We start from the raw sequence: 12738 nt of genomic DNA, 5'->3' as shown, positions 1-12738 counted from the left end.
TCAAGAAAAATACAAATTTTTTTAACCTACCATACCCTAAATTAATTACTTTGAAAAAAGTAATATTTCTTGAAAATCTTAAATTTTTAATCCATCCACTTTATAATTAATAGGAGTAAAATGGTAAACTCACTATGTTAATCATTATTTTCTTAATAGATATATCAATTCAAAAGTGAACAAATAATTAGGGATCGAGGGAGTAATAATTTTATTTGTCATTTATCCAATTTCCTCATAAGTTATCTTTCAAATTAGTCCAGGTAACAGCCAACCAAACAAGTAACCAAAAATTGCACCTTAGAATTCTTATCCCCATTATATCCATTTATGACAATTGACTTGCCGTTCGGTAAAGGGATAAACTTGTAATTTCACACCATATTCAGATCAGTAACAGAGCCGCAAAATCCAGTATACACAACAATAAACAAAAGTCTCCACCTCAGCCAATTAACACTCGCCACGTAACAACAATCCACGTGTCATCCTCAGATGACAAGTACAATAACTCGTTAATAAACACCGAGGATACACTCAAACAAAACCCAACCGCTTTACAAGTGGCATTCGCTGGTGATTACACAACCCCTTGATGGGCAAATATGTAAAATTCAACTCTCGATTCGGTATCCCGCGTCACCAGCAAGCACACAGGAGTAGAACTTCAGTCACCTTTGCTTTTGTATGTATTTCTTCAAATTACATAAAGTTTGCTGAATTTTTCTCTTTTGATATCTGAAAAATTCTCTTCAGATTCAAATTTGGGAAAGTTGAAGAAGAAGAAGAGAAAATGAGAGGAAACGATCCGAATCCGTTTGATGAAGAGGAGCCTGAAGTCAATCCTTTTTCAGTAACCTCCTTTCTCTCGATGCGCTTTTTATGCTTTTTTTTTATGCAAAATATGTTATCCTTAGATCTAGGCTATTGTTAACTTTATTCGTTTAGCATTATCATTTTTCAATGTTTTTTCTGATTTTTTATCGGATGTTTTGTGGTGGTATTTGGAATGAGTTGTTTGATTTGATCTAGATCTGCGTACTTGGATGGCGGAAGTTTGTTAAGGAGTTTAGATTTTGCCTAATTTTTTGGGTACATTGTGGTGTTTAAGATTGGCTTGTCGGTGTGGTAAAGTTATACAGTATTTTAGTGAGATTAACATAAAAATCTAGCTGATTTTCTACGAATTTTAAGATAAATTAGTGAGAATGCCTTCAGTACGCTTAATTTGAAAGATTGGCTTGAGAGTTGAGCCTGGGGATTGATCTTCATCCTGTTTAATTTAAAAAGGATTTGCTTGGATATGGCCTTTGGTGTAAAGTTACTGGTCCTAGTTGATTTATGATGAGGACCTTAAATGAAAGATGTTTTTTTTAAAGGTTGGTTTATTTTATTTTTAGGTATACAGATGCTATTTTTTCATGTGTTTAAGGGAAAAGGGAGTTACGAAAATAATGACAATAGTATCAACCCTGGTTTTCCTAGTTATTGAAAAAATAGAGGGAGTCTAAACATTTAAAATTTATATTTATTGTTTACAGACACAAAAAAAATAAGAGAAGAAAAACAAGCAATTGAAAATCAGTCTGTTTTTGTTTGCCTCCACTTGAAATGAAGAAACCAGTTTTGTGTAATAGTCGGCTATTATGCTGCTGACAAGGGACCTATGATATGTGTGTGTATATATTGACAAGAAGGTATCTGTGAGATGTTTCGAGTTAAGTGAGAAAGCTACAATTTTTTTACCGTTGCATGCCTTGAAACACTGTATATGGAAAAATACCAAGTCAGTAAGTGGACATTAGACAAGCTTTAATACCCGAAAGTGTTTAAGAGAGGTTACTTACATTAACTAGAACATATTTTATAGCCCGTACTGGTGAGTGGCATAAAATGGTTCTCTTTATCAAATGTCACTTGCTGCCCTGCCCTGTTGGGACGTGGCTTCCATATCCTTCAGCAGACTCCTTACCTCCTTATTTGGATCCACAATCACCCATATATCTCATAGGACCTGAAAATACCTAGAACCATCAAAACCCACTATTTGTCCTTCCATAGAGATTATATGAATTTCTTTAATCTTTTAAGGTTGTGAGTATTGTTAGTGCCAAAACGGGCATGCTTCAGTTCTCGAATTATTACAGTGTATCTATGTTCAACTCACAATCACTTTGTCGTAATGCAGAATTTATTGTTACATTACAATTACAATTATAACTTCTTATGCACTATTTACTTTGAATGCTCTGAATGTGCAAGATCCTCCTTATTTATATCATCTGTATTTTCTTGCAGAAAGGTGGCTCCGCTCCTGCATCGAAATCACGCTTCCCTCAAATGATTGCTAGTACTCTTGGTTTTGGCCAAAAGCATGATGCAACTGTTGATGTCCCATTGGATTCAATGAATGTAATGAAGTTGATATGCTTTTGTTTGCAGTCTTGTAAAGAACATTGTTTGTTCTGAATATGTTCTTCTCAATTGTGTTTTAGGGTTCCAACAAGAAGCAAAAAGAATTAGCAACCTGGGAAGCAGATCTGCAAAGGAGAGAAAGAGTTGGTTCTTTTTCTTTTTATTTTAAATTGTTGTTTTCTATGTGCATTACTGCGAATTATACTTTTTTTTGTTGATTTCTGATCATCTATTGCTGCAAGGGTGCAAATTTTTGAAAAGTTATGTTCCTAGTTTTTTGGCTAAACTATTTACTACAACCTCCTTATCTCTTGTAGTGTATTTTTAGTCTATATTTTTCCCCAATTCAGTTTGAGGCTTGTGAATGCTTCCCAAAATGTTACTTTTTAGCTAAATGTGTTGTTATGAGTTCCTTGATATGTAGTTTATTCTAGTTCATATTTGCTTCAACTCAGTTTGAGGCTTATGCATGATTCTCATTAAGTGCCGGTTTAACAGGATATTAAACGAAGAGAAGATGCTGTTGCTGGTGGTAAGAAATGACTTAAGCTAGTTTCAGATTGTTATTAAATCGACTTATTTTCTCTTTAGCGTGCTGAGGTAATGCGTTTCTATGATTCAATTCAGCTGGTGTGCCAACTGATGATAGAAATTGGCCGCCCTTTTTTCCAATTATTCATCATGATATAGCAAATGAAATACCAGCTCATTCTCAGCGGCTGCAGTATTTGGCTTTTGCGAGCTGGTTAGGTAGCATCTCACTTCTGTTTTGTTTTCTTTAAAAGAAGAATGTTTCTTTGAATATCAAAAACAACTGTCTGCTAAATTTTCTCTAGTTTCCGCTTTCATTAAGTACCTACAAGTTTACCATTTGATTATGATTTGAGTGTACTTTACTAGTGCAGAATGTTGGAGTTTTGCATGAAACTCTTCATAGTTTCTTTACTTTTCTGGGCTCAACATGTGCAGTGTGCATCAGTTTCTCTGCTTTTTTGTCTGGATTTTGCTTAAAGGATGTAATGCATGAGATATGCTACTCACTATGTTTCATTTTATGTGACCCTCTTTAATTGGGGAGATTAAAAAAGAAAGGAAGACGTACCAGGTTTTAAACATGCCATACATAACATTTGTGTGGCTGTAAATGCTTGTCATTAGGATAAAATGGAAAGTTTAAGTTAGACCGTCTCCATATGTAGAAATGAATTGTCTGTTGGAACAGACTAAAATAGGGTCACAAACTGAACAGAGGGGAAAACCTGCTTTTCAGCTCAAGTTTATGGCAAGAGAAGAAATTCCTCTCCCTCTGTTTCTGCCTACTGTCTGTTGAACAAGAACCAATATAATTGAATGAACCTTGATTCATTGAGGTGTTTGACAGAAATTAAGACCCCTATGTCCCAAGTAGATGGGAAGTGCAAACCTAAATTTCTCTATTGAACTGATAGCTGAATGTTATTTCTGTAAAAGTAAACGCATACATCAAGAGCTTCATTGCACATAGTTATTAGTTTGATGCTATCAAATGTCTCTTACTATATTGAGTTGGTATTTTAAGACATAAGTTAATAACCAGTTGCTTTCATCCTTCGTCAAACTACATTTTCGTGTTTCTCCTTGACAAATTGCCAATATATTCATAAATGATTATATCTAATTAATCATGGGGTGACCTGTCAAGACCCAATTTCTCAGGTCCTGATGGCGCTTACTATATGACCCACCAGTAGGCAAGCCGACCCATATCTCGAAACTCGAAGTAATGGGATGTTAGGGTAGAAAACCAACCAATCAGCCTAAAATAGTAATAAATATAACAAGAACATGCAATGAACGGGCGGAATAGTTTAGTAAGGTATTTGGGACGTTTTCACGGATTCGTTTTTGGGATTCCAATTGTGGGTCCCACAATCCCATTTTAGACCCAATTTTGGGTCCGTCTCCGAAAAATATAATTTTGGTGTCAACATATTCGTAATGACGAGGTGATTAACCTTTTGATAGTGGGGAAGCATTTGGAGACCGTTCGGAGGGGAAAAGCTGCGGTACTGTGAGTTCAGGTACCCAGTAGGCATGATGCCGACTGAGCAAGATAAGCAAAAGTGAACTGAAATGCAGATAAAGGGTCACAATCAAGGGTAAAAGCGTAGTAAATGTGGGTATGTACACGAGCGTACAGGCAACAAAGACAAAGAATCTAACTAACTCCGCCGGGCTCCCATAAACCCGACGGGTACGCTCGTGCACAATAAAAGAAATCACCTGCACAGACCCCCATAAGCCCGACAGATGCACCGGCAGTTGAAGTAAAATAATGGAGCTAGAAGGTCTATCACAATATTACCAATTTCCGGACGTTAACTGAACCATTCCCAATTATATTCCAAGATCTCATTACGTCCCGGACTTTAATCGGAACATCTCCCACTAATGACCCTCCAGGTCATTTTTAAATTAAAGCATTCATTCCATCGTTTAGAGCGTTCCTGTAGCGACCCCAAGTCATTTATGACTTGCTGGCACTGACTGTTCGGTCACCTGGATGTTCGTTTGGGTTTTAGGCTCGTTTCCCTGTTTTGGAGATTTTATAACTTGAAAAGTTGACTTCGGTCATAAATTCAGGTAAAAGACGTGCTCAGATGAAAATTCTGACAGCTAGGTTAGCTTCGGAATATCGATTTTGGTCTAAAATGACCCTTTGTTCACTTCTCGAGGCTTTAGATTCCCGTTATGGAATCTGGCTCAAAACGATACTGGGTGTGGGACCCATTTTTCATCGAAGCGATCTCCAATGGAAATTCCGACTTCACCATTGAGTCCGAAATATCATTTCCAATCAGATTCCATGTATGGTTTGTGTTTTTCCGATTCCGAACGAGTTCGGAATATCGAAATTTAAGTTTGAAGAGTTGTTGAATTCTAACGCGGTGGTGACGTGGCAGAGCCACGTGGTAGCGTGTTGAAATCTGGAAATTTCCAGATTTAAGGACAATTTTCGTCCATTTTTTTTTTCCTCATCTTCAAACATAGATATCTCTTCCATTTTAAGCTCAAATTAGGTGATTCAAAAGGCTAATTTCGTGGGGAATCTAAAGGTGAGCTCATTTTTATTAGCCTTTTGAATCACCTAATTTCCCACGAAGCCTCCCCTCGCGTTTCTGAGCTCACCTTTAGATTCCCATGAAATTCTCTTGAAATTAGCCTTTTGAATCACCTAATTTGAGCTTAAAATGGAGGAGATATCTATGTTTGAAGATGAGGAAAAAAAATGGACAAAAAATTGTCCTTAAATCTGGAAATTTCCAGATTTCAACACGCTGCCACGTGGCGTCGCGTGGCTCTGAAACATCACCACCGCGTTAGAATTCAACAACTCTTCAAACCTAAATTTCGATGTTCCGGACTCGTTCGGAGTCGGAAAAACACAAACCATACATGGAATCTGATTGGAAATGATATTTCGGACTCAACGGTGAAGTCGGAATTTCCATTGGAGATCGCTTCGATGAAAAGTGGGGCCCACACCCAGTATCGTTTTGAGCCAGATTCCACAACGGGCATCTAAAGCCTCGGGAAGTGAACAAAGGGTCGTTCTAGACCAAAATCGATATTCTGAAGTTAACCTAGCTGTCAGAATTTTCATCTGAACAAGTCTTTTACCTGAATTTATGACCGAAGTCAACTTTTCAAGTTATAAAATCTCCAAAACAGGGAAACGGGCCTAAAACCCAAACGAATGACCAGACGACCGAACAGTCAGTGCCAGAAAGTCATAAATGACTTGGGGTCGCTACATGAACGCTCTAAACGATGGAATGAATGCTTTAATTTAAAAATGACCTGGAGGGTCATTACATGATCAATGAAGTGATCTTCTTTAGCTAATAGAAATATAGATACTAGAGTATTATTCAATAAAGGCAACCATTGTTGTGAAGGACACAGAAGTTAAGGTGATAGATTTTTGGTTTTCTTGGAAGCTACCTTTCACTTCTATTTTCCCCCCTTCCCCGAATCTATTCCTTTATTTATTTCTTTTGGTTTTTCCGATAAGGTACATTGTAGTTCCCCTCTGTTTTGCAAACCTCATTTTCAGAACCCACGGAGAACGTAATGAATAAGAGAACTAGAATAATGGTATTCATTAGCTCATTCAAGGAGTAACTCTTGTATAGAGGTTATCCCATCTTTTATTTTTGTGACTTGGATGGCCTATTGTTATATATGTCAGGCTTTACATTGATGAAATTTTGCTTACTGATTTAAAAAATAGTATATGAGAGAAACATACTTCTATGTTTAACACTACTGCCGTTTGTGATTATGGTCAAAAGACTTTAGCCTTTCTGCTTATACATCTTTTTGGGATCCAAGCAGCATAAAATTAGTAGTTGCAAGTTTTGAGTTTGTCTTTTCGAACTTTTATAGTAGTTCAGCTCTGAAGTTTCAATTATCCAATGTTTTGATTGAAATTCAGCAATACTGTTTCTTTATTAAAAGTAACAAGACCACAATTGATATGGAACCTAAGAGCAAGCAATTTGGCAACTTCATCCATGTGAGTAACATTTTAGGTTGAGATGTGAGTAATTTTTATAGGATGGAGAGAAACTAGTAGATTTTTCTTTTATTAAAACGACAGGGTTTATAGCTGTTGTGTAAAAGAATAAACTGGGATAGATGACTATCTTCTTTATGGGCTATAATACTTGTTCAACAGTTGCCCTCTCTCTCACAAATGTTACTCTTTCTTTCAAGGGCTCTATGAATCTTGTATTTTTTTACTCTTTATTTGAGTGTTATATGAATCTTTCTATTTCATAACCTCTTTGGGTTTGCTCCAAAATCTTTCTACAGGTATTGTTTTTTGTCTGGCGTTCAATGTTCTTGCCGTGACTATCTGTTGGATTAAGGGTGGCGGTGAGCTTTATTCTCTCTTTTCTGCGGCAGCTCATGTGGCATTCCTTTTTATTGGCTTAAAGATCTAAAAGTAAATTCAAGTTCAATATATCTAACATCATCTAGTTCTTGCCTTCTCTAGGTGTTAAAATCTTTTTCCTGGCTATAATATATGCTTTAATGGGATGTCCCCTTTCGTACATTTTGTGGTACAGGCCTCTGTATAACGCGATGAGGTATGTAGTGTTGTTTCTCTTAATTTCATCCCCCTTTTGCCTTTGTAAAATCCCTCCAGTTGTTTCTTTTCGTTTTTGATTTCCACATAACAGACTGACCTTTTATCATCTGAGCTTGTTTGGATTTGCAGGACCGACAGTGCATTGAAGTTTGGATGGTTTTTCATGTTCTACTTGGTTCGTTTTGCTGACAGAAGTGATAAAGATGCTGTCTATTTTATGCCAGGAGTTGTTTTTGAGTATTTTGTTTTCTTGTTTTTGTATGTGCAGGTCCACATTGGATTTTGCATACTTGCTGCTATTGCTCCTCCCATTGTATTTCAAGGAAAATCCTTAACGTAAGTTCTGCTGCAATTTTTAGTCCATTAACCTCTCATTATAGAGTTCAGTATTCTGTATAATCTGCTACTTCTGACAGGCTGTTTTAACTTAGTAGAATTTGCTAGTCTATAAGGATATGCCTTTTAGGTGAAAATATGCTTTAAATGCCCTTGTTGCCTTCTTCCCCTTGTTTCTGCAAATGATTTGGTTCATAGTGGGATGATAGAAGAGTTGAAGATCCCAAAAACCCCTTGGTGTCATACACCACAAAAAGAACATGGTTTAGTTTTGTGACCAACGGATTACTGCTTCCCTTCTTGGTGCATCAATTTTCCTGTGGTTGTACCATATTGATTTTTTTGATAAGGATATTTGTACCATATTGATATGAAAACAGTTAAAAAGAAATCGACCACTTAAAGGTCTGGTTGTACTCTATAATGTTTTTAAATGAAATGAGTGAATGATATGAGTCTTGAATGGTGAGAAATGCTCTTCATGAACATGAATAAGAGTGATGAAATATTGATGCCTGTTAAATGCGGTGATTGTTATCAAGGTTTTTCCACTTTCCCTTGGATTGTCATTGTCTTTTTATATTCTTCTTCACTAATTATTGTGCTTCCTTTTTACTTCATTCCAGGGGTATCCTTTCAGCAATTGATGTCTTCTCTGACCATGTGTTGGTTGGGGTAAGTTGTTTAGTTATTTACTCTTATTTTAATGAGAGGAAAAAAAATAACAAATTCTTTGACACATTCCTTTGAAAACAATAAATTGAATGCCATTGTTTACTATGTTTAATAATAGTACTAAATAGGGTGTACAAGTAATACTGGTACTAGTTGTACATAGGTGAGATTTGCAACCAAACATTGTATTAAAATTTTATACCAGCATTATTCTACCTAATAGACCCTACCAAACGACCATAATGCTTGATAGTAGATACTTCCCTTCCAAGTATTATTGTTAAAAAGGTAGAAGGGGAAAAACTCTTAGTTTCTCATTATTAGCAGAGTGAATTTGATTTAGCTTGTGCACTCAGCACTGTCTTTTACAGTTTACTTGAACAAAAACTTAAATTTCATTTTATTTTTCTCATTTCATATTGCAGTTAGTTTGTTAACTGATTTAGCAGATCAAAAACTTTTTGCAGAGTCATTTTCTTGAACAATAACTCAATTTCATTTGATATTCTGATTGCATATTGCAGCTAGTTTTTAAACTGAGTTACCGCATCAAAAGCTTTCTTAGGATAATTGAAACTCCCAAGAGAATTGAGTGTTAATGCTTGTATTAGCTTATCAGGCTGTTTGATCTTTTATCTTCTTAATATATATTCTCGTGTTGTCCTTTTCTTCTTTTTGCAGATATTTTATTTGATTGGATTTGGCTTCTTCTGCTTGGAAGGTTTGCTTAGCTTGTGGGTTCTGCAGGTGAGGCTTTTACTGTATTGTGTTTCTTCATTTCAGGTTCATACCTAGTGTACTGGTATCTGCTGTTCCTCTTTTTAGAGTTTTGCTCATCTTTGCCTTGCGGCTTGAGCTTCATGTGTATGTGGCCTAAAAGTGAAATCTATCAAGGGAAAAAGAGAAATTGTACATTAATTCATATTTAAGCTCTTGCTTGCTGTGTGAGGGGTAGTCTTTTTTGGGGAGGGTGGAGGACAGGGTATCATCTGGTTTCTCTCATAGATCAAGAAAAATGCATGTCCAGTCCTTTGACGATTTGCTAGGTTTTCCTTTTATCACAAAAAGAAGGAAGACAATTTGCTAGGCTATCAACCAGATAGGGACATCCAAGCAGTTTTTCTTTTGGAGCATGTACATCTTTTGAACAGTAAAGGTACTAACCGAAGAGTCAATTTTGGAAGTCACTTGGGGGTGAGGGTGTTGTATCATTTAGTAGGGCTATTCAGAACCTAAGGTTGAATTTAGTTGTGTTAGGTGATTAGATTTTTCTATGCCTGATAACAAGCTGTTCTATACTACTAAATGTTTAAATGCTATACAACTTGAGGGGAAAAGAGCTATCTTAGAATTCAAATGGGTACCATCTTGACAGTTGATTCCCAGGGAAGTTAACGGTCCTAGTATAAATCCTCAATTCCTCATATTAAGATCGGACAATTCCGGCTGAGAGAGAAGATGACATCTTTCCATCGGGCTAAAAAGGCAGAGTTATCCGGTATATGTGTTGTGTTGGGTAGGAGGTAGCATGTACCCAGTAGAATAGTCAAGGTGCTTCGCAAGTTGGCCTGGACACACTCATTATTTAAAATGGAAAAGAATAAAACCAAGCAATTTGATTCCCTCTTCCTTATGGTAGTATAATATGGAGGGGGGAAAAAGAAAAGGGTTTAATAAAGGAGCTGAAAGCCACTTGACTGTAAGGAGAGGAGAGGAGGCCAATAAAAAAAAGAGGTGTTAGTTAATCAAGCCGATCTGACCGTCTTTACTTTCATCTTGTGACGTTTTCTTCTCTGTGGTAGTAATGATATGGAGGGGGGAAAAGGAAAGAAAATGTTGTATGCCGACCCGACCGTCTTTACTTTCATCTTGTGAACGTTTTCTTCTGTTCTATCACTGCAGAAAGTGTACATGTATTTCCGGGGGAACAAGTGATGCACCTGTTTGGACTCAAAGACCTCAGTGTCGTAGCAACAAAACAAAACAATTCTTCTCCAGAGGAAGCTAAACATATGCCTTCATTATCAGTTTGGCTGAGTAATGACTTGCGTGATATAGTTGCATATTTTCTAGGTTTAATAGTTATCTTTGCTTCATTCAAACATATTCGTTTCATTGTCATTTTTGTATGTAATCACAGTTTGACCTTCGATCATTAGACTACTACATTACCTATATAGTACCTTCATTTTGGATAAAAAAAACACCCATTCGGTTTCTGAGTGATTTTGGTTTTTAAATTTGTCCACTTGTAGTCATGTTGATCAAAATGACTAAGTTTAGTGATTCGATCAGTTACTAGTCCTTGTATTATATTATTTAGTGTACTCTATATATGCTGCAAAGCCTCAGGCTCAGATCCTGAGTGTTTTTATTTTATTTATTTTAATAAATACGTCGTAATTAGGCTCTGGTGCTATATTCCAGGTTAGAACAACTTTAACTATGGTAATTTCTTGGGATGACTAGTGTATCATTCTATTGACAGGATTGATATATATTAAGCACTTGGACATCTAGTTTCGTTTAAGAATTTTGCCAACCAAATTCAAATGTTTAGATCTTAGCTTTTAAACACCTAAAAAATTCTCTGAAGCCATTTCCACTCCCCTATTCAACCCCCCTCTTTTGTTTCTTTATTCATTTGTCAGTGTATTATGATGATTTAGAATTTGAAGTTTACGGGTTCTTACAACGACCTCAAGTTAATAACCAAAAAAATAAAAATCTAGTTAACATCATTTAAAAGGAAGAGACAACTATTATTATTTTTTTGGTACACTACAAGCAAGTATTACATTGTGTAATATTTGAAAACTATTGATTTCATATTCATATTATCCCAGGACTAAAATACTAGTATTACACAAAATTGGGTTCTCCAAAATACTACTACTAATCTATAATATAAGTGTTTTTGTAGTGATCTTCTTCGTTTCATGGTATCCTTGAATTGGAATTTGGCAACCAAAAGTTTGAGGCATATGAGAGCATACAGCTTGCTGAATAAATGGATGTTGGAGTAGCTGTTCCGAGGTCCATCTTCTTAGAAGATCCTTTATCAAACACTTGTGTAAAAAATCATTGGCCATCTCAGAAACATTACCCCGAATCATAGGGTATTCATTCATAATCTGCACTTGCAAATCTCCAGTGTTGTGATAAATCCAAATGTGACTTCCAGTCATCATCTCTACCACGGTGCAGCCCAGCGACCATATATCATAAGCTTTGCCATGAAAACCACTGGTCAAAGATTCTGGAGGCGCGTAAATTAGAGTCCCTCGACAGCGTGTCCCCAAACTTTTAGTTTATCCTTAACTCCACCGTGTCTCTTCTATTTGTACTAAGTTTTATGTCATATGAATAACATACACCATGTTAGTTCGTTCTTTACTACAACAAATAGGAATGGTCTAAGGACTGCTTATGTCAAAGTTTCAAACATATGTCGAAACCATTTCTTCATCTAGACAAGAAACTGATAGGGGGTATTCACTCGTTTGTTTATTTATCACTTTGTTTCCCATTAATGAAGGAGAAGACCCCAAGGTGTGATTTAGTAGTCAATGAAACGAGTCAAAAGACTCACACCTATATAAGTTGAGCACGGATAATATTTTTCAATAAAAAATAAGGCACAATCATAAAATGATCAACAAAACAGACGAGGGCAAACAAATACAATAAAATTGAACTAAATTTGGTGGGGTGCGCCAGGCCCGTGCAATAGTGCAACACATGGGCGACGCGCAAGAACCCAGATAGCAAGCTACCTTAATGGACTCTCCCCCTTAAAAAAATAGAGTTAATATCGTGTGAACCGATGGTCCACATATCTGATAAGAACAGATACTACACTTGATCTTAGCCAAAAGGCCGAGAAAGGTATGCTTCAACAAGTTAACGGGCATCCGTTTATGTAGCAGCGCCTTTAGGCTGTCTACACATTGGCTCATTCCGATGTGGGAGATGTAAGCTTTACAAAAATAACACCATTGCCTTTGCTTCTCAATTATATAAATAACTTGCATTAATACTGTCGGAAAGTTAGGATCTATGTACATAACACTCGCCAGAACCATTTCTCATTACCATAATTAGAATATGAATTTCGTAAAACAACTCAGTGGTCACCATTGATCAATAATTATCATGAATCGATAAAAGTATTT

The 12738-nt window shown here is 36.3% G+C and overlaps 1 protein-coding gene across 2 annotated transcripts; it reads left to right on the top strand.

Annotated features, from left to right (window-relative positions):
• The first annotated feature begins 591 nt into the window (after positions 1-591).
• LOC102591813 (secretory carrier-associated membrane protein 4) lies at positions 592-10861 on the top strand. 2 transcript variants are annotated; one of them, XM_006352861.2, is made up of 13 exons: positions 592-685; positions 757-853; positions 2299-2412; positions 2496-2558; positions 2914-2947; positions 3043-3165; positions 7273-7335; positions 7457-7550; positions 7682-7727; positions 7821-7888; positions 8515-8563; positions 9245-9310; positions 10466-10861. In XM_006352861.2, exons 2-13 carry the CDS (start codon positions 794-796, stop codon positions 10496-10498), a joined length of 813 nt encoding a protein of 270 aa, XP_006352923.1. In that variant the 5' UTR covers positions 592-685; positions 757-793; the 3' UTR covers positions 10499-10861. The 2 variants fall into 2 exon arrangements, with proteins under 2 accessions (XP_006352923.1, XP_015166606.1); XM_015311120.1 differs by having other exon boundaries at positions 630-853.
• Positions 10862-12738: the final 1877 nt, after the last annotated feature.

This window comes from Solanum tuberosum, unplaced genomic scaffold (genome assembly GCF_000226075.1).
Source record: "Solanum tuberosum cultivar DM 1-3 516 R44 unplaced genomic scaffold, SolTub_3.0 scf00144, whole genome shotgun sequence".
NCBI classification, from domain to species: Eukaryota; Viridiplantae; Streptophyta; class Magnoliopsida; order Solanales; family Solanaceae; genus Solanum; species Solanum tuberosum.
This window is presented reverse-complemented; position numbering and strand designations above follow the sequence as displayed.